The 22,959-nt window shown below is 34.2% G+C and overlaps 2 protein-coding genes and 1 pseudogene across 3 annotated transcripts; 2 read left to right on the plus strand and 1 right to left on the minus strand.

Annotated features, from left to right (window-relative positions):
- The first annotated feature begins 638 nt into the window (after positions 1-638).
- Positions 639-7,688, plus strand: LOC145612153 (rab escort protein 1-like; annotated as a pseudogene). The gene is made up of 9 exons (XR_014106546.1): positions 639-1,342; positions 2,796-2,918; positions 3,056-3,155; positions 4,012-4,050; positions 4,144-4,385; positions 4,504-4,579; positions 5,224-5,443; positions 7,016-7,096; positions 7,336-7,688. The product of XR_014106546.1 is annotated as a rab escort protein 1-like (transcript).
- Positions 7,689-8,768: 1,080 nt separating this feature from the next.
- LOC145611168 (NAC domain-containing protein 17-like) lies at positions 8,769-14,415 on the minus strand. Its single transcript, XM_081666447.1, has 4 exons — positions 14,166-14,415; positions 12,164-12,744; positions 11,055-11,502; positions 8,769-9,251 (listed from the first exon to the last, which is right to left on the minus strand). The coding sequence occupies exons 1-4, from the start codon at positions 14,335-14,337 to the stop codon at positions 8,878-8,880; spliced, it is 1,575 nt and encodes a 524-aa protein (XP_081522573.1). The 5' UTR covers positions 14,338-14,415; the 3' UTR covers positions 8,769-8,877.
- Positions 14,416-19,664: 5,249 nt separating this feature from the next.
- On the plus strand, positions 19,665-22,543 carry LOC145611824 (uncharacterized). Its single transcript, XM_081667194.1, has 5 exons — positions 19,665-19,820; positions 20,624-20,695; positions 21,095-21,261; positions 21,656-21,767; positions 22,050-22,543. Exons 1-5 carry the CDS (start codon positions 19,782-19,784, stop codon positions 22,266-22,268), a joined length of 609 nt encoding a protein of 202 aa, XP_081523320.1. The 5' UTR covers positions 19,665-19,781; the 3' UTR covers positions 22,269-22,543.
- Positions 22,544-22,959: the final 416 nt, after the last annotated feature.

The following is a 22,959-nucleotide window of genomic DNA, read 5'->3' on the forward strand; positions in this document are numbered from 1 at the left end:
ATATAAATCTAATTACTCCATAATCCCTTGCATTTTTTTTTTAAACGACAATCCCTTGCATTTTTTTCTTTATTTATTTTTCCTATTCCTTCTCAAATCTTTAATTTCCTAACAAATGAAATTTAACTGGGGAAATTTTGTATGTGGTTGGTCACACCGTGTGGCCGAACTTACTCGAGTTACTCCTGACCAAATAATCCATCAAGTAACCCTTGACTGGGTAACCCTTGACCGAGTAATTCCCAAGTAACCCCTGACCGGATCCCTCAAGTAACCTCTAACCGAGTAACTCGAGTAACCTCGGTCACACGGTGTGGTCAGCCACATATAAAAATTATGAATTTAATACTTCACAGATTTTTATATGTGACTGGCGCCACCATGTGACTGGCACTACCATGTGACTAGAGTTCCTCGAGTTACTCGGTTAAAGTTATAATTTGTTTATTTATTTTCTATTTTTAAGTGCTATACACATCTGCTTTCAGGAAAAAAAAAAAAAAAAGTGCTATACACATCAACTGACACAAAAGTACTGTATAAATTACTCTGTAAATTAACTTTGCTAAACTCTGTTTCCTACCCTTGTTAATTTTCCATACAACTCCACTTCTTCCACTCATCCAACAACCACCACCATGTCAGACCCTTCTCCACCACCGCCGGAATTCCCGCCGGTAGATCCAACCACCTTCGACATAACAATAATCGGCACCGGACTTCCTCAATCCATCATTGCCGCCGCCGCATCCACCGCCGGAAAATCCGTCCTCCACCTCGACCCCAACCCCTTCTACGGCTCCCATTTCTCCTCTCTCTCTCCTCTCGAACTCTCCTCTCACCTTCTCTCTCCTCCCCTTCACCCTCCTCAACCTTCTCCAATTTCCCAAGAATACGACGTCGTTTCTCTCTCCTCAAAGTCCCTATTCTCCGATGCCGAGATCCCTCCTTTTCCGGCGGAATTGGACGATTGTAGTCGTAGATTTTGCTTCGATGTTTCGGGTCCTAGGGTTTTGTTTTGTGCTGATTCTGCGATTGATTTGTTGTTGAAATCTGGGGTTAATAATTATTTGGAGTTTAAGGGTGTTGATGCTAGTTTGATCTATGATGGTGACAAGAAGGGGTTTTCGAGTGTACCCGGTTCGAGGGCCGCCATTTTTAAGGATAAGGGGTTGAGTTTGATTGAGAAGCGGACATTAATGGAGTTTTTTAAGATTGTTCAGAAGCATTTGGGTGGGGAGGGAGAAGGTGTTATTTCTGAGGAGGATTTGGAGAGTCCTTTTATTGAATTTTTGAATAAGTTTCGGTTGAATAACAATTCTTTGAATCAGAAGATTAAATGGTAATTTATCTTTTTTAATTATTGTGAATTTTGATAGGAATTGATTTTTGCTTTATTTTCTTTTGCGTGTTATTGGATTAGTAGAACTCGTGTTGAATCGAATTTGATGTTCCGAACCTATATGGGAAGATTAGAGCTAATCATTACAGTAGGAAGTATTGCTAGAATTCTTGTTTAATCGAATTTGATGTTCCGAACCTATATGGGAAGATTAGAGCTAATCATTACAATGGAAGTTGTTGTCTAGGGAATAATAGAAATAGGTTGTAGCTTGAACTATTGTCAATGAATTTGATGTACTGAACTCATATGGGAAGATTAGAGCTAATCATTATAGTAGAAAGTGTTGTATAGGGAATCATAGAATTAGAAGGCAGAATGTAGCTAAAATGCTTGTTGAATCGAATTTGATATTCCGAACTCATCTCAGGGAAGATTAGAGCTAATCATTACTGTAGAATGCATTGTCTAGGGAATAATAGAACTACTGTTTAGATTGTAGCTAGGACTCTTGGTAAATCGAATTTGATGTTTTGAGCTCATATGGGAAGAATAAAGCTACTCATTACTGTAAAAAGAGTTGTGTTGTCTAGGGTAGTATTACAGAAATAGAATGTAGCTAGGATTCTTGTGGAATTGAATGTGATGTTTGAAGTCATCTGGAAACATTTGAGCTAATTATTACAGTAAAAGTGTTGGCTAGGGAATCTTAGAAATAGAATGTAGTTAGAATTCTTATTAAATCGAATTTGATGATCTGGAATCGTCTGGGAAGATTAGAGCTAATTTTTACGGTGAATTGTCCAAATGTTTCATTTGATGTGCATTGTATAGAAAATAAAAGTAAAATTATACTTGATTGAATAAGGCAAAAGTAACTTTGGTTTAGGGCTTCAGGCTAAAATGGAGAGGACTAGGCGTTGATGGTTGAGACACTTTAAGCAGAGAAGTTTTGTGAGCCAAGTGGAGATTTAAGAGAATGCGGATTAGAAACTCTCGTGAAAGAAGTGGAAGGCCAAATATAAACATTGAGGGCTAGTAATTTTAATTAGACATGATGAACTTCTACTAACCAAGAAGCTGACTAGTTGAGAGGAGATTAAGTCCCATTTGTCCTCTAGAAACATGTATTTCATAACAGTACCATTTTTTTAAGCTCAAAATAATCAATCTAGTGGTACATCTTCTCATCTCCTCTGCCCCCTTACCATTGTCACTTTGTTGCAATGTTGATTTCTTGTTATCCATCTGTGTTTCCTTGTTTTTTGTTTCTTACTTTCAAGTTAACTGTACAAGACTATTGATCTAAATTAATTTTATTGTAATAGTTACTCATGCTTCGTATTACTGTTATGTAAGATGGTGTTATTAGTCGAAGTTGATTCAATGTTGGATTTGTTTTCTTGTCTGCCTATACAATGTACTTAATGACCTATAACTTTTATCTCTTTAGGATTATCTTGTACGCCATAGCACTTGCGGATTATGACCAAGAAAATTTAGAAGTCTGCAAAGATCTGCTCAAGACAAAGGATGGGATTAGTCGTTTAGCTCTGTATCACTCGTCAATTGGAAGGTGAGCATTTGTTATATCAACATGATTATTGATATTCATATAGTTTTTCCTTTTTCCTTATTCCTTTTCTGTTTGAAATTGACGAAGGCTGAAGTTTTGTTTATCTACCTGTCAACTATCTCCCCATCCTGTTTAAGATTCCCAAATGCCCCAGGTGCTATGTTATATCCTATGTATGGCCAAGGAGAGTTGCCACAAGCTTTCTGCCGTCGTGCTGCTGTCAAAGGATGCATATATGTAGGTGCCTGAGAGAATTACTGAGAAAGTCTTGTCTTGGTTCAATCATTGTTTTACTTCCATCTACATGTGTTTGTTCGGTTCCTTTTTAGCAGAGGAGTGGACCTTCCTATTCGATAGAATACTCTTGTGACTTTTTGAACTGTAACAAAAATACTGCCTTTCCCATCTTTTTTTTTTTTTTTTTTTTTTTTTTTTGTGTTGCATATATTTTGCTGTAAATGATAGTCAGCTGTGTCTATTAGAGAATAATGAAAACACCCTATTCTGAAAATGTGTAGGGATAAGATAAGCATAAGACACCTTTTTTTTTTTTTTTTTTTTGGTTTGTTTGTATGGGTAAGGCCAAGACAACTTCGTTTCAACTGTGTGAGTGAGAATGCTTGCCTAGTACCCCTTCCACCCCCCCCCCCCCTCCTCCTTTAATGGCCTTGTGTGTGAGCATTATTGTTAGACTTCATCTGTATAAAGACATCATCTTTATAGTCTGTATAACCAGGAGCTGGCTTTCCATTCTAAGAGGGATTTTCAGGAGTCATGTTTGGTGGGAAATTATGATAAGCTGACAATTAAAATCGCTCAAGTGATGAACTTTGCTACTAATATCTTGCAATAATTTTATCAATCATTGACCAGTTTTGATGATATTATTAAGATTTCTGTAGATGTTTTGCCCTTCATTTAGAGTCCTAATCTGTTGAATTACCATGAAACCAAATTGAGCTCATTTCATGTCCATGTTAATATTCTCTTCTTGTTTTAACATTGTGAATTTGATGCAATTCTCTTCTGAAGGTGATTTTTAACATTATAGGCTTTTACTAAACCTTATTTTTTTTCTTTTCAAATTTTACAGGTACTGAGAATGCCAGTAACAGCTTTGCTTGCAGATAAGGTGTGAAATGTGATTGTTAATAGGTGTTCAACTAGTAGCTCCATAGCACGTAGTATATATCCAGATAATGTGACAAGTTTACTTATACTGCAGGGTAGTGGTCTTTATAAAGGTGTTAGATTGGCTTCTGGTCAGGATATCTTGAGTCAGCAATTGCTTATTGACCCACAATTTGTAGTTCCTCAAGGTTTGACTTTGTCTAAGCCAGATGGTTTGCAACGAAGTTCTCAATTCCATCCCAAGAGATATAAAAAAGGTGGCAAGGGGGATATGTATTACTAGAACATCATTGAAGTCAGATGCTTCAAACCTTTTGATAGTATATCCTCCCAGATGTAAGATTTGTAGATGCCTTATTCGATTCTTATATATAGTTTAAGGGGGGATTATAAGCTATTGTTTTTTTTTTTTTTTTTTTTTTTTTTTTTTTTTTTTTTTATTTTTTATCTCTAGCTTTGTACGCTGAGCAGGCAACATCAGTCCGGGTTCTCCAACTAGGCAGCAATTCAGCAGTGTGCCCCGTGGGCATGTAAGTTTAAAAGCCAACAAATCTTTGTCTGTCTCTATTTACATTATTCCTGACTCCAGAACTTTACTTATGAGATTGCTTGTGGTCTTTTATTAGTAATGCTTGAAAGGAGCAGCTACACCTTAACTGTGATATACATCCGAAGTCAAATTTTGATTCCACTAGTGAGATCAGTGGCAAATGGAACCAGTTTCTTTTTTTTCTTTTTTTTTTGGTGATGGATGCCAATATAAAACAGTCAATTATATGCTTTTATATCCTTATTTCTTGGAATGTATTATGGCCTCCTCTCATTCTGCAAGTGAAATGGTAATCTACATTCCTACTAGAAATTTGAGAACCTGGACAAGCTTAAGAAATATATGTGTTTATTTAAGATATAGACCAGTTGTAACTTGTCTATGATTTGCATTTCTTCTTTTTTTTTTGGAACAGCGACATATGTAGCACCTCTAATTCTGCAAAGTAACTAATAATCTTACTAGATATTTAAAAATGTTGGGCATATGAATACTATTGTGTACTTTTATGTGCATTATGTGTCTGTCTGATCTAATCTTTCCTTATCTTCGATGCAATGTACATGTAGAAGAAATAAGAAGGAATTTGCAAATGACTCATGTTGCATACTTCCTGTTCAACAGGTTTATTTTGCACCTCTCCACTTTGTGTGATGATGCCAGCCAAGGGAAGAAAATTTTAAATGCTGCAATTAGTACTTTATTCGAGCAACCTACATCTGGAAGCTCTGAGTTAAAGGCTCCAGAAATTCCTGAAGATAAGTTAGTAGATCAGAGTGCAGTTACAGAAGAGGAAAAACCAGCATTGGTGTGGACTGCCTTATATGTCCAGGAAATTACAGAGGTTTGACTGCTTCCCTTACACCCCACCCAAAAGAAAAATAAAAAGAGAAAATTGGTGATCTTAATACCCATTTTCCTGCTCTTTAGGCTCAACCCAGTCAATAGTTTCTGGAAGTGCATTCATTTGTGTAGCAACTTTTAGATTGAGCTATCTTTAGTAGTGGCAATACTGGCAAAACTTCTTGGTATACCATGACTGGATAATCATAATCTCATGGCTTTTATTTTTGCTCTAGGCTATTCCTCATGAAGGTGCCTGTGTGCTATGTCATTCTTGATCAATCCCCTATCCAGTCTTTATGGTCCTGGTCATTTCTTATTGGATCGATGCGATTCTATCAACTTAATGGATTCTTCATTGTTTATGTCATTTGGATGATCCTCAATTTTCTTTTATCCCACCATACATGAATTTCTTTTGCTTAAGTCAGCAAAAAAAATGGTTTGGATTGTTACGCAGACCGCCCACCAGCTACTACTGCTTGTTTATCCCAACTTAGACATGGTCAGGGGAGACCCATACCCCATACATGCAGCCTTGCTCTCACTAATCAATGGCTGTTACTCTGTTAGAGAAGCTGCGTCCTAACTTATATATGTAAAGCAATAGCCATTTGGAGAGAAGGTGCTGCTGTAATAGGCTAGCAATTGATAACTGTTTCTTAGTCCCCCAACCCTTTTCTGTGAAACATAGGGGAGCTAGTTGTTGCCGAGGTTTACAAAGACAATCCTTTGTGAGCGGAGGAATGGTCACCATAATAGAAGAGGGAGGCAAGGATAGAGGAGATAATTTGGGTGATGAGGTGTGAACTCAACCACTGAGATTGATAATTGCTGGTGAAGCTGGAGATAGAAGAGGGCTTTTTTTTTTTTTTTTTTTTTTTTTTTTTTTTTTCATTTTGCAAAAGATAGGCTGTGTGGTGGGATGCTTTTGTTCAATGGTTAATATGATCAAACATTTGGCCAAGTGAAGTAGGTATAGGATTGATAATTGATGGATGTTTCTATGATGTTTCTGAAAGTCATCTATTATTATATCAATCTTTTGAGCAAGTGAGAGGTGTGAACCTTGATGGTTGTTACAAGACCAGAATGCTCTTCTGCCCCTCTTTATATTTTTTAAGTATGCCTCGTGCTTCCGGAGTAAATAGATGAATGGTTATAAGCTAGAGATTTGGGGATTCTTTTTTTGGTTGTTGTATACAGTCATTTTGTAGTCAGTAGCATCTTCGGCATTTCCTCTGAGTTACAAAATATATTTTATTTATTTTATTTGAGTATTACTACAGTTAGGGAACATGCATGTTTCAACGTTGTGATGGTCATTGTAGCTCATCTATTATTATTTTCTGTAATCCTGTGAATGATATTTTGGATATGCACAAGATAGATATGTATAGATTTGATGGGTGATTATAATAATTCTCTTTATATGTTAAAGATAAAAAAAGCTTGTAGTTGATCATATTTGTTTTCTGTTGCTTTGCATCTTTTATCTATCATGATAATTGGACGAGGTTTTTGAGCAAAATTCCGATAGGTGACCATAGTTTGTCTCCATGCTTCATTGCAGGAATCAGTGTCTACTATCAGCAGCAGCCCCTCTCCTGATGGAAATTTAAGTTATAATAACCTCATTGACACTACAAAGAAGGTATGTTTACTCGATTTTGTGCAGTGATACTTGTGCCAATTGACTATAGAAGATGCATCTACTATTTCTTGCAACTAGACCTTGTTTGGCCTGTATATGATTGCAGTAATATCTTCACTGCTTAAATTACTTTTCTCTAGGCTTATGCAATGTTGTGCCAAGATGGGAGTTCCCTTGGGCTTCCATTTGAAAGAAATTGAAACCCGAGTGTGCTAACTTGGTTAATATCTGGTTTGCAGATGTTTGAACAAATGTTCAATGGCGAAGAATATTTCCCAGAGGAAGCCTCTCCCGAAAATCCTGACAACGTCGAAGACCTTGGTCCTGAATAGTGGATAACCATATGAGAAAACTTAACACAGTTGTAAAAGTTAGTGCATGACTAAAGGAATTATATTGTTTATGAATTATAAGGAAAGTTGCTTGACCACATTGTTAAAACCATTCCCATATTTTACCAATTCTAGTGTATTGTCATCTTTTATACTTTGCGCTATTGCCAGGAAAACTATGGAACAGTGGAACACTATGATGAATAGACTTTGAAGTTCAAAATCATTAATGATATACCAAGGAGTATCTTTTTTTAGCTTTGTAAAGAGAGAAAAGCTCGAGTATCAGTCAATCGTAGTTGCCAACATCATTCATTTTTCCGGCTAACACTAACCCCCTCTTCTCTGGCTAGGGTTTGCTAGTTTAGTAGTTTTTTCACATTCAATTTTTATGGACTTTTAATTTATTTTGAGTTTAATCCAGAAAGTTATTTTTTTTCATGACTCCAACTATATTTTTTCATGTTATTCTACTCGTAATTATAATATAGCATACATTGAACCCAATGTTGAGCAAGACAAGCCCAAGGTGATCACTTTTGTTATCAAATGACACTTTGGTAAATATTTCTACTGTTTTGACAGTTGCCACTTGACGACCTATAACCAATGTCGTTACTTCAAGGTGTTAAATAATTTCATCCAAAAAAATCTTAAAAGTAGAGAGAGAAACCAAAGAAAAAAGCCCATTCACCACCATTGATGGTCGATGACAACTTAAAGATCCTACTTTTCTCCCTTTAAAAAAAAAAAAAAAAAAAAAAAAAAATAGAATAAAAAGAGAGAATAAAAGATAAACCATAATGAACCAACTTCTCCATTCAAAAATGGAGGAACGATGGTAGTCGCAATGAAGACAAATACCCATAAAGAACCTTGAGAAACGAAGTTAATGGACAATCATGCCATATCCACCACCACATTTCCAGAACCCTATAAAAATTACAGTAAAGAGCATGATTAACCCTTAAGGGTAGGGTTTTATTGTCCTTCTCCATCGAAGCTACTCGTGGGAATTTAAAGTTTTTATTATCGGAGAAGAAGATGAAGATGAAGTTTTTTACTCATACATGAAGAATGTAACGTCAAACTAACGGCCATTACTCGAATGTCACTTACATAATTGTGAAATGACAAACCTATCCGTGAAATGACAAACTTATCCCAACTGTTTATTTAAAAAAAAAAAAAAAAAAAAAAAAAAAAAAAGAAGAGACCAACATATCCCATACCAAGTTTATCATGGTGATAAACTTGAATTTTCTCCTTCAGCAGACAGCAAGCTAAAAATTTTAATGAACAGGTTTTTTCTAATATTCAGATTTGACTAATCATCAACATGTAGAATAACTCCAGCAATTGCTGAATAAATTACATATTTACTCTCACAATTCTCCTTCGGTTCCCACAAATACATACAATTATGAGGGCTCCAAGGGAAAATAAATTTTACAATTTCATGCGGCAATGTAATTTTCCAAATGCACTAGCATTTGAGCCAATAAAGACACATACTACAGCAAATAAGGCAGCCAAAAACGAAAAAAAGAAGTATCCTCTTAATCTGCTTCCTGCATTTGTACTCGAAGATTTACTATTGATACTACCTGAAACTGCGGGTATGAAGATTTTAGAACTCATTTTTAACCTACTGAAACTAGACATCCGCTGAAACGCCTTGTTCAACAAGGCGCTATCAGCAGCTGATGCTGGGGCAGCAGGTATAGAGTCCACAAAGGACCATAAAGAAGACCAAGATTGAGAACTTTCAGCTTCCTGATTTTGCTTTTGAATTGATTCAGACACACCATCATATACAACACCTGATGGACATACCCAAAAACTTCTAATATCAGCAAAAATTAGTCTTTTCTGAACCGATCAATTACAAGCAACCGTCTCCATTTCACACACACACAACCACACCAAAAAAAAAAAAAAAAAAAAAAAAAGAAAGAACGAAAAAAAGAACTTTGAATTTTCCACCACTTGAATGATGAAACTAAAGGAAAAGGTTAAGAAATTGAAAAGTTATAATCCTTCCATTCTTTTATGTACTATAAGCACACAATTTAAGAATATGTTCAAGAATGTAAGTGGGTGTAAGATAGTTAGGATAAATAAGAAAGAGAAGATAAAATATGGGTTTGTGAAAGAAAAAGTTGAAATTAAGTAATAAAGTGTGTGGAACAGTATAATTATTGCAGAGTTAAGGAGATAAGATGGCAAAAGGGATAAGCCAAATATAAAACGATGCAAATTGAATAAAACAAAAAATGAACGAACCAACATAGTAAGCGAGTACAACAAAAAGTAACAAAAGGAAGTATATTCAAGATAACATAGATATAAAGTAAATAAATAAAGTATTGTGATCAAAAGAGCTAGTTTGGCTATAAAAAAGTACTTCCTCCGTTTTTAAGAAGTGCAACATGTCATCTTGATGCACATTTTAAGAAAGTGATTAGAAAATGAAAATTAACAAATTAGCAATATAATATGAACACCACTAAGACAAACACATGTTATTTGTGTTCAAGCCATTTTAGCTAATTTGTCTATTTGCCTTATCTATCTCTTTCTCATAACGTGTGGCATAATGTTGCATTTGTAAAGAAAACTGAGGAGCTACATAAATTCGATCTATTTACAAAACATATTGCATCATGCCAAGTTGAAGTGTTACTCCCTCCTTTTTTTATACATGCCTTTAACTTTTACACTATTCACATACCTTGTTTGACTTAAATAAATGCTATTACATAATATATCATTAGATTAGTGGCAATGTCTATTTTCATAATTTAATTTTGTTATAAATTTTACTAATAAACAATTAGATATATTAATGGTCAAAGTTATGTCTCAGCAAATGAAAGAAACAAAGGGAGTAGCATAGAATACCTTGTTTGGTATTTAGTTCATTATAAGTTACAACTAGTTTGAATTAACTGGTTTGACTAGGTGTTTATATTAGAAACTTTGACTAGCTGGTAGAATAACGGTTTGAAAAGAAGTGTGATAAAATTAGATAATAAACAACAGTTATTTTGTTGCAAAATTTTGAAATGACAAATTAAGACTTTTTTGTGTGTGTAAGACATGATAAATTGACAACATATGTTGAAGTATATTCCACCAAGTAACACATGTAAGAGTCCCACATTGGTTGAAAAAGAGAGAGTTAAACACTTTATAAGGCTAAGGGCTACTCCTCCTATTGCCATATGGCTTTGGGATGGAACCTCCTTTGATCTTGTGAAGTGAACTCTCTCTCCTTTGATCAAATAAGCTACTATTTTGGCAAAACTCTCTTTACCAAACAACCCCAAAATCTAACTAGATAGTAATTTGGATCTGACAGACCACCATATACAACACATGAACATACCCAAAAACCTCCAAAAAAAAAAAACTAGTCTATGTGAGCTGATTGAGGACAAGCTGCCATCTCCATTTCAATATACAAAAAACACCATCAATTTTCCACCCAATTGAATGATTAAATGAACAGTGACTCACAAGGGTTAGTTTGACTGGTCAAAAGTATATTAATCCGGGCTATCTACATAAAATAATGCATCATGCTAGGTTGAAGTGTTAGCATGGAAACTGTGAGTATGTACCTGTGGATGGTACTGTGGAGTTGACGACGCATAAATTCGGCTCACAAGTCCACGTCTCACTAACCAATTCACTTCCTTGTGACTGTGACCTATGGTATTGAAAAGGTAGTGTCGAATCACTAGCTCCCACTTGATGTAATATGGCATCAGCATCATAATACAAATCAAATTCACTCAAACCATCTTCCATTCCAAAGTGCGAGTTCCCCTGGATTTCTCCATAAGTAGGCTGTGAATTCTGAAGTGTAAATTCCCCATCTTCCATTCTAAAGTTTGAATTCCCCAAAATTTCTGCATTAGTTGGCTGTGATAGCGATGTATCGAGGCCTTGGGCAGGTCCTGGACCGAAAAGATCATCCATCTCGATAAAATCATCATCCCGGAAAAAAGTACTAACTTCCACAAATGATTGGTTTGTCACCAAACTATGATCTTCTTCACCAATAAACTGAAACATGAATAGCACGCAACTTCAGCATAATAGTTCCATAAAAAATAAAGAATAATTATAAAAATGATAAATAAAAAGCAGAATTCAAAAGTTATGGTATAATTATGGTGAGAAGCTAAGGTACATTCAGTAACAAGTACATTAGGTTTTCATTACAAATACAATAAACAAACTTTTCAGGTTTAGTGCCAAATGAGAATTGATATCATTGTATGTGATTATCAAGCCAAATGAGAATGATCCTTGCAGGTGTACCTGACATGCTAATCACACAGGTCCATATAGATTTTCAGCAATTATATTTATAATTAAACCTAATAATCAAATTACACAGAGACCAGAAGGAATACATAGACACGAGGAGTGAGAGTAAAGTAAAAGGATTTCTAGCGCCATTTTGAAGTTCCATGGCAACTTTAATGCTTTACGTTGATAGGGAAGAGAGAATGAGAGACAACATGTGGGACTGATTGGTAAAGGGGACAAGGCTGGGTTTTTTTTAAATTTTATCTTTAAATTTTACCAAATTGCCACTAGATTTAGTTGATAATACATTATAGATAATTCTCACGACCCTCACTACTTTATAAGCCTGACTATATATATTAACAAGAAAAACATTTAAAAGTCAGCATTGACGATGGAAAACACAACCAACCTGAGACAGAGCTTGATCAAAGTCGTCATCATCATTTAGTGGCAATGGTGCCGGCTCATCAAGCACACCGTTTAAAAACTCATCAATGTCATTCACTGATTGAACAACCTGGGCATTCTGACAAATATCAATTGGAGGAATACTGACCATCTGCTGGGCAGTAAAGAGCTGGTTGCAGTTGGATGTGCTTCTTGGGTAATCGTCTTCAGGCCAATCCTCCTCCTTAAAAGGGGCTCCATACTGCTCACCGTTCTTAGGACCTGCACCACTCTTCTTAAAGACCTTATAAATCACATAGTAATCATAAACGTTTTTGCACCTCTTCAGCTCATCTTCCTCTAATACATACTCGTGCATAACCCAGTCTGTGCGTTTGCCAGTAGGGGCACGACCCAGGTAGAAAACCAAAGTTTTCTTGATACCAACATTCCTGGCATTACAGGTAATAGAACGGTCCTTTCCAGTTGCTTTCCAATAGCCTTGTTTAGTAGCTCTGTTTGACCTTGATCCATTTGGGTACTTCCTATCCCTGGGGCTGAAAAAGAACCACTGCCGATCCCCATTCTTCAGTAAAGATAGCCCTGCACCCAAGTTACAAAAAGTCCTATTAATAACTGGTTGCTCAATGCACATAATATTCATGATGTAACAATAGTCTATTAACGACATGCGCAAAAACGGTGATATCATCAAACTCAATCAAACCATGATATAGATGAAAACTAGTCTATTCTCATAGCTACATGAAATAGCAGGACTATTGCTAAATGACTTTTCGCACTGCAACAGATGTTGTCATATTATTAAAATTAAACCTATGAACTATCTACAATCTTTAGTATACAACATATAGGATATCATCAATTACTACACATTTCGGTCAATTAAACCATCACCCCACACACACACACACACATATTTTCAAGATCTGATCAACATAACATAAACAATGTTACCAAATCGCAAAAATTCCGCTAAAAAGGCAATCTAATAGTTAAAACCTATCAAATACTATGAGAAACCCTAAAGTCCTACACATAATTACACCACAATAAAATATAAAAAATAACAAAATCACTATGGTATTTAGTAAACAATACACAAGATATTTCCTCACAAAAAAAAAAAAAAAAAAAAAAAAAAAAAAAAAAAAAAAAAACAATACACAAGATAACATCTGAATATTAGACATTTCGGTCAATTACACCATCAACCCCACATACAAATTCAAGATCAGAGCAACACAAACCAGATTAAAGAAATACCCACCACATCGCATGAATTCCGTTATAGATGAGAAACCCTACAAATAATTCAGATGCAATCAGATAAATTTAATTTATGGCTAAGTTCCTAAAATCACCCAAATTCAAAAAAGGGCAAGATTATAAGAGTTCAACATCCCAAATCAAGAATCAACAAAGAATCATCCATAATCAACAAATCTTCCATGATATCACAACGATCAAAAAAAAAAATGAAAAGTCAATACTCATGAAAATGAAACAAGATCATCACACCGCGTACATTCACAAAAACCCTAAATAAAATCAAGATTCATCATTGAAAAAATGATGAAATGAAATTCAACAAATCTTTCACAAAGATTCAACAAAAGAAACAAGATCAAAGAAACACACACAAACAACAAAATTCACAAAAACCCTAAATGAAATTAAGATTCATCATGGAACAAAGATAAACCCTAAATGAAATTCAACAAATCTTTCACAAAGATTCGACAATCAACAATCAAAGAAATACCTACAAACAACAAACATCACAAAAACCCCAAAATTCAACAATCAACAAAAGAAACAAGGTCATAACAACAACATCAAAATCGATACCAAAAATAATAATTTCTTCGAAAATAAACGTACCAGGTAAATCTTTCACAAAATCAATAATCAAACAAATACCCAGAAACAATAAAGTTCACAAAATCCCCAAGATTGAACAATCAGCATTATTTTTTTTTTTTCTCAAAAAAAAAACGTACCAGGTAAATCTTCAGGTTCGAACTTGTAAACATCAATTTCAGCGATAATATCAAGCTTCAAAGAACGACGAGAGACTTTACGTTTGAGATAATAGAGGATTAATTCTTCATCAGTAGGATGAAATCGGAACCCAGGTGGCCATACTTCGTTAGCAGAAGAAGAAGCCGCCATTGATGATGAAACTAGAGAGTAGAGAGAGAAAGTAAAGAGTAGAAAAAAAAATTAACGGAAAAAAAAAATGAAAAGCGGTAAATGAAAAAAAAGAGGCTCAATGTAATGCATTTATTAGGAGAGATGTATTTGATGTGGAATGACGAGTATACCCTTTGAGTGTATATTGCCAGCTATATTTTTTTTTTTATCTCTTTTTTCTTTGATTTTTAGATTTTTTTTTTTACAGATTATAGTCAAAGTTTTTCCTATAAAAAAAAATTGTCAAGGTTTTATAAAAAGTTCTTGCAAAATTAAAGTAAATAAAAGAGGATATCTTTAGGGAAAAAAAAAAAACAAAAAAAACTTAATGCAAGATAAATAAAATACGAAGGGTATGTTCTCATTTACTGAATCCAGCTGAACTGAACTGAACTGAACTTATTAGAACTGAACTGAACTGATATGAATATTTTATAAGAGAAGGGAATTAGGAATTGAATTGAACTGAACTGAAATGAACTGAAATGAATATTTTATAAGAGAAGGAAAATAGGAGCTGAACTGAACTGAACTTATTAGAGCTGAACTGAACTGAAAATAAACGTATGAGAACAGGCCCGAAGTATATGCATTAAAAGTTTACTTGAATTATTTATACTACCTCTATTTGTAAAAAAACAAATTACGATTATAATTTGCACACATATTAAAACAACTTGAATAAAATGTATTGGAGGAATATTATGTGGGAGTAAGGGTAAGAAAAAAAGAGGAATTAAAAAAAATATAAAAAATAAAAAAAGAGAGAGAAAGACAACATAAAATAATGACTAAAGATTAAAGTTCAATAGGAAAATAAAAATTAGAATATTATGAGTATTACTCTATAATAATGACGTAAAATGAAATGAAGAGAGATGACTAAAACGCCCTTTTTAATTTTTTTCTTACACGGTAAGATACGGGGGATATGAATACCCTTTTATCACATGAGAGGTGGGGTGAGGATCGAATCCAGGTTACTCCTAGAGGACATGGAGGGACAAACTATCCCTCCTTTCCATGATCCTCAAAACGCCCTAATTTGAAGAAGTACTGGAGTAGTGGAGTGTATGTAAATACTAGGTTTTTTTTTTCTTCTTGAAATAATGTAAATACTAGTCTATGTATTATGTTCCATATGGTTTCAAAAAAAAAAAAAATTATCTACCGTATATATTAAGAAGATAAAGTAGGAGTATTTTTTTTTTTTTTTATTTTTTATAAAGGAGTAAGAGAAATGGGGATAAAGTAGTTAATCCCTGTTATGGTCAAACACTCAAGGTGAGACCGTGAGACACCTTCCAAGAAGGTGTGGTTGTCTTTTTTGGGAAGTTTAGATTGGTTGTTATCATTCGTTTTTAGTAAGTCTAAATTAGATTGGTTGTGAAATGGTCGTGGGGTTTTGCAGTCAAAAAGAATGAGTACTACATATTAAATTTCTTGGTGCATGAATGATACCATTCATCATGATAGATAATCATTTATTAAGTGATACGAGTAGTATAGAAAAGCTTGTAATAAATCTTCTTTATTTTTCATTTCCTCTTGCAATGCATTAGAAAATAGAAATTCCCTTAGCAAGGAAGGATTACTACTATTTTCTTTTTCCTTATCTTTTATCATATTAAAAAAAAATTATCAAAAAGAATAACGTATAAAATAATCGAGATATCATTTTCACCATATTTTGTAGAATGTATGCAGTACTTCCGTTCTTTTATATTCATTCAATTATAATAGATACACAATTTAAGAAAATATAGAACAATATGAGTGGGTGTACAATAAAATATGATAATTTGTGAGAAATAATGTATGTACAAAAAACAGGTGAGGTTAAGAATTAAAAAAAGGTGAATAAATTTAAATCTAAAAGTGTGTGAATAAGTATAATGATTGTAGGGTAAACAAGCAAAGTTGGTAAAGGGGCAAATAAGTCCATCTATTCTATTAACTAATAGGAACACAAAACGTTGTTGACATAATCAACCCCTCTCCCTATCTTTTGTGTCGTTTCCTCATTAAAATATTCCCGCCAATTTAATATATGATGTCATTATTCATTTTTTTATTATTGTTTTTGTAAAAAAATCTGCAATGTATGAATAAGCTCAATTATTTTCTAACTGATTTTATGGATAATGTCAATCATTGATTTCTTTAAAATACTCATTTGATTACAGAATAAACAAATTAAGAGAAAGAAAAGTCCAGTAAAAATGTGTAATACCGCTAAATGTAAAACATTTAGTGATGATTAAAGTGTATAGATTACTTACTTCATATAATTTAAATTAGGAAAAATTACTTATCGTTACCATGCACAGGTACTAATCTAGTAGAAAAATAAAGTAAAGTGAGTATGGAAGAAAAAAAAAAATCAATATGGAAAGTGAGATGAAAAGAACCGATGGAGAATGATATTTTTTGACGTAATATAATGAGAGTCGCATATAATAGGACGACATAGGTTTGGAAATCTAGAATCAAATGAAGGATTATTGAAAATTTGGAATCAAATGAGAAGAAATCAATATGTTATGTGATGTATGGCACTTATGATAGCATTGTCCATTTTCAATTTTGAATTTTGTAAGTTTAAAATCAGTAATGCATATACAAATTGTGTTCATTTTAAAAGCTGACTATAGAAATTAAAAATACTTTTTTTTTTTAGTATAATTTTCTTTTAATATTTAGATAAATTGATAAATTAATTTAAAAGTGCTCTTGAATTAGGTATAAATCAGTAAAGTGCTCTTGAATCATTTCTGCCGTAAAAATTAAGGTATAAATAAAGCTAGAGAGGCGAAATTATTAACAAAAATTGGAAAGAAAAGGATGTTAATTTAAGGGTGAAGTTTTGTATGTAGGTTAAATTAATAATTAGAGTAGGTGATGCACTAGACGAATTGCTGCGGATATTAAGCTTTATGCAGAAAAGGTGTATGGGAGTTTGCAAGCTTCAGTTGCGTCAGCTAGCCCCAAGACTTGGATAGCACCACCAAACAACATTGGGAAGAACTGAAGATCATCAATTGTGATGCTTCTATATATTGACCCTGCTGGCTGGATTGGGATGGGCATGGTGGCAAGGATTTTTCTGTTTTCTGCAACTAGGAGGGTTCGAGGATTTTGGGAGCCAATTCAGGGCCGTCCCATTCCATTACGGGGCCCTATTCTAATCATTAAAAAGGGCCCTCAACAAAAAAATGAAATAGATAAATAAATAAAATTGGCCCCTACTACAATATATATTTAAATTGAAATTCAAAATTTCACTAACAATAAATGAGAATATATATTGAAAATTATACAATGTATAGTTTAACTTTAAATCGTTTTGAGTAGTTAGATGTTGATAAAAACAATTAAATTGATTAAAATTTATAAGAGGTGAATTTGATGATAGCTGGAAATCAAGGGATGTAATTGTTAAGTATGAAATCTTGAAATTTGCCTTAAAAAAAAGAGTTTGAAATCTTGAAAGTGCTATTATATTGAAGATTATTGAAGGATTGTGAAAATATTATTTACAATGAATATTATTGACATGTCACAATATATGTTAGCTGAAAATTAAAAGAGGTAAGAGGATGGTAAATTGATAAGATAAATAGATAATTATAATTGGGTGAAACAAGAGAGTTGGGAAATGTCCCATTAAAAAGAAAAGAAAAAACAGAGAAGAAAGTTAGTACGGAGTAAAAGAAATAGTAAAATCCGAAAACTCTTGAATTTCCTACTTCCTAGGCATTAGTGCATTACTGAAGAACATGTGGAAATTGGAAAGTATGAATAGGATAAAATAATTACTGTAGTAGATTTTACTATACCCAAGAAGTGAGTATATGACAGTAACATCCTACACAGTATGCTACAGACAAATTGACAAAGTAAAGGACTGGGCTGCTACCAAAAATTAGGCCCTTTGAGTTTGGGGGGCCCTGTGCTGTTGGTCTCTTTGCACAGGGCCATAACCGGGCCTGAGCCAATTATTGCAGAAGGGAAGGCTTTGGTGCATGCTGTCAAATTGACTAATATGTTTGGCTTGAAGAAAGTCATTTTCGAAACTGATAACTCTTCCATTGTCTCGCTAGAGTTATTCCTTTCGGTCTTGAATAAGTGTGGGTTAATCATTGTCCTTGTGAGATTGCCCCGTATGTTTTGATGGACTCAATGTCCTCTTCTTCTTAATATAATCGACTACCAGTTGTTTCAAAAAAAAAAAAAAAATCAGAGATTGTTTTTTGTTTTTTTTTTCTTTGTTCTGGATAACCTAAGATTCACGTCCTTTATGTTTGAATAACATTTGCATTTTTCAGGAAAAAAAAAAACATTTACAACACAACGTTTTACCATGTTATTAAAGGAAAAAATTAGAAATAGTGAATGCACGGGAGGTATATAAATCTAATGACGTAACAAATTATCGTTGGTAAAATTATTTGAATCAATTTCTTCATTTACCTTGTCTAATATTTCTAAATGTAAATGTCAAAAAAATTTATTCCATGTACGCCCTATTTGGATTGATGTAATTAAAACATTTTCAATGAAACATTAGTTTTTCATGGAAATTCTATTACAAGGAAAACCACAATTGTGTTAATTTTACTTTTGTTTGATTCCTTACCAAGATAGTTAATTAGTTGTTAAAAATAAAAATAAATAAATAAATAAAAATAGGAGTGAAAATTTGAGAATGGACAAGTGAAAAGTAAAAAGGAGGTGAGGACTATGAGGAGAATGGAGAAAAATGAGACTTTTCTTGTTTTATAAAAGAAAATGTTTCTCATTATTAAGCACTTAAATTATAATGTTTCACCATTGGGAAAATTGTTTTTAATCCCTTCACAAACCAAATAAAGGTTAATGGGAATAAATAGAAAAATGACTTTAATTCAACCCGAACATGACCCAAAAACCCCATTTATATTATCCTATTCGATTTCAAAAATCTTGGATCAATTCACATCACTTGTCCTTGTGTCCGGTGACTCTCCACACACGCAAAAAAATTATCCCATCAATGAATCCGAAAATGTTGAGAGTGAAGGATAGCTTTAGTAGTTAGAGTTTCTTTCTCGGTTCTAGAGGGTCTAAGGATCAATTCTCATCATTCATCCTTGTCGAAAAAAAAAAAAAAAGACCTGAAACTGGCCCGGCCCAGCCCAGCCCATCCCGCCCAGGGAAAAATTACAGTACGAAGTAGAAGAAATATATATACGAAGTATTTATTAAATAGTCGTATAAAAATTAATACGGAGTATCAGGCTAATTCTCCCTTATTGCTATTTCTCTCTTTCTCTTCAAGGGTTTAACAAATTAACAGTCCTCTCAAAGCAGCAACCCTCCATTCTTCAACCAGCTTGCTTCTTGTATATCGTTCAAGATCTGTTCTTACTTTTGCATTCAATATGAAGATGGTTACAGGAGCCTTCAATAATAACATGAAGGTAATCTCATCTCTTCTCTTCCTTCTGATTTTTACTTTTACTTATCATTTGCTTCAATTTGTATATTATAACTTCCAATTCTGGGATTTTTGGGGTACCCTTTATGATTTCTGGGTAAAATTTAAGTACCCATGTTGTTTTTTGGTACTTGAAACGACCCACTATTGAATGCGCGCAATGTGTTTGTGAAAATGCCCAAAAGAACTGTGGTGTAATTAGATGTATCATTGCTTTGGTTGATGATTGTTAGTTGTACTACTTGAACTATGGAACAGTGGGTAAGGTTTAGAAATTCTTGTGTTTTGGTAAATTAGGTAGCTTTTTGAATTGATTTGGGAATGGCTTCTGTTGAATTTCTTGGTGATTAGCGAATGAGGATATGGAGAGAGCTAATCGGTTGTCGAAACATAGTGTTGATCATTGATGCGACATTTGTGTCGATTGAGGAGTCATTTGTAGGCTTTGCGATTATACTTCAGCATCCAATTATCTGCAGAGTCAGGGCTTGTTAGTAGTGTCATGATGATAGGAATTTTTCGAATCCATAGTTTAGTAGGCATATCTTCTCTTGGAATTTGGTAGTGGATGCTGTGTTTAGCTATGTGTCTTGCTTGATCGTGTTTAAGAATTTGTGATCATTCAGTAATGGACTGATTTGCATTTCCAATGTATTGAAGGGATGATATGCTATTTATTGTCTTCATTGAGACAGTTCCCTGTTGTATCTGATTTTCTGTGCAGATTTGGTTAGTATACTCAACTTATATGCATTTGCTGACATACCATGTTTTTTCTTTTTGCAGAGAGCCCTTGCTGGCTTGAGGCGTATTGATTTGGATGGTTTGCGTTGGAGGGTATTTGATGCCAAAGGCCAGGTGAGGATCTATATTTTTTCCCATTTTATGATCTTATATATTTAGGTGAAAGTTATGTTGTTGGATCCTTATTTTCAAGCAAACTAGTATCAGTTTCGGGATCTCTGAAAAAGAATAATATATTTAACACTCATACTTCTAAAAAATAGAAAGTATGGGTAAGATCTATAATTTGAGTCGGACCCTTGAAAACGATAGGTGATTCATCAATTAGTTTTTCTCTATTGTAACTATCTTGCTTAACCATCTTCAGGCTCCCTTCCTCCAATTTTGAAGGAAGCTCAGATCTACTATGTTTTAATACTCCACGTTGGCTTACATTATTGTTTTAGCTCAGTGCTGTCTTGTATTATGGATTTGTGTTGGTTTTTCTGTAACTATTCTGTTGCTTTTGCTTAGGTTCTTGGGAGGTTAGCATCTCAAATTTCTACTGTGATCCAAGGGAAAGATAAACCTACATATGCTCCTAATCGTGATGATGGAGATATGTGCATTGTCCTCAATGCTAAAGACATCTGCGTTACAGGGAGGAAACTTACTGATAAATATTATCGATGGCACACTGGGTAAGCTCCTTGGACAACTTGGGTATAAATATGATGGATACTATGCTGGGTGGTGAATTCTTTCCAGAAGTGTTACTTGCTTAACGTAGAAAGTTATGTGGATGGCGATGTCGGATGCTTTGTCTTACAAGTTTAGTAGATTACTTTGTAAAAGTGATCATACAGAGATAGTTTCAAAGTTCAAACTATTTGCCGGGGGGGAGGGGGGTGTTCCTATGGAGGTTGTATGAGATGCAGGAAGGGAAAATGAAGATGGGTGTTAGATGTTTGCTAAACTGGTCTGCAAAGTGGGGAATTTGAGATCAGAATTTGTCTGATTTTATGCTTTACTGATGTACTTGCTTTTTTTTTTTTGAACCTTTTATGCTTATGCTTGTCTGTATTGGTTGTATAGGCATGTGGGTCACCTCAAGGAAAGAAGTTTGAAGGATCAGATGTCCAAGGATCCTACTGAAGTTATTCGTAAAGCTGTCCTGCGCATGCTTCCTAGAAATAAATTACGTGATGTAAGTATATTACTTCTTGAGCCTAAAAACTTATTTTATGAAGTCCATTGGGAGATCTTATGTTACAGTTGTTTATATTCTCGTCTTTTAGCACTTTCCCTTCTAGTTTCATATGTTCTATTGTTTACCTTCTTATTGCTTCGTATTTTGCCTTATATTCTACTAGTTATATTCTGTGACATGATGCCTATTTTGTATGGTACAGCTAATATCAACCATTTTGCTGATCTGTGAAGGAATCAATTAGAAAAACCTGTTTACTTTTGACTCTAATGGATGCAGGATAGAGACCGTAAACTTAGGATATTTACTGGCGATGAACACCCATTTGCTGATAAACCCCTTGAGCCATACATTATGCCTCCTAGACAAGTGCGAGAAATGAGGCCCCGTGCTAGAAGAGCTTTGATTCGTGCCCAAAAGAAGACGGAGCAGCAAGGTGCTAACACAATGAGCAAAACTGGAAAGAAGGAAGAAGAAAAGGCAGAAGTGAGTGCGTGATTCTGAGGCATGTTGTTTATTTAATCACTAGACTGATGTATATTTGAATGCCACAATCATGGGTTTCACTGGTGAAAGGAGGGATAATAACCGCTCTGTGGTTTGTGTGGCATTGGAAAAATTTTTGCTTTGTTTTTGTTCTTATTTCTACTAGTATTGATACTATGTACTATTTTCTCAAAATGATGCCCCAAATCAAAGACTTATGTTAGCTCGATAAAATGGTAATAACAGGTCCCATTGATGTTCATTATGTGGACTAATTTTCTGTCTGATTGACGACTTCAACCCGTTCAATGTTTCAAGTTTAATTGCATCCTTTTCTGCTAGGGCCTTACAGAAGGTCCCGAGAATGCGGACTTTTCAGGATTAGTGATTGCAACATGCACTCTAGTCTACATTTTGGTCCAATAATATGTATTCTACAGACATCTACCTGCCAATTTTACATTGTAAACTATCATGACGATAGATTTTGTAATGGCACCAATTACCAGGGTTTGTCATCTCACAACCAAGAGGTTGTGGGAAACTTCACTAGAGGTACTTTGGGGTGGGAATTCCTTAACCCTTCTCCCTCCCCCCCTTCCCAAAGGACCTAGCCCGCTAAACCGGGTTGGGTTGATCTGTGTGAGATTCCCGCATGATATGACCCTCCTTACCTATCAAAAATTGATTTTGCAATGGTGAA

The sequence above is a fragment of the Chenopodium album genome, chromosome 24 (genome assembly GCF_948465745.1).
Source record: "Chenopodium album chromosome 24, dcCheAlbu1.1, whole genome shotgun sequence".
Lineage (NCBI taxonomy): Eukaryota > Viridiplantae > Streptophyta > Magnoliopsida > Caryophyllales > Amaranthaceae > Chenopodium > Chenopodium album.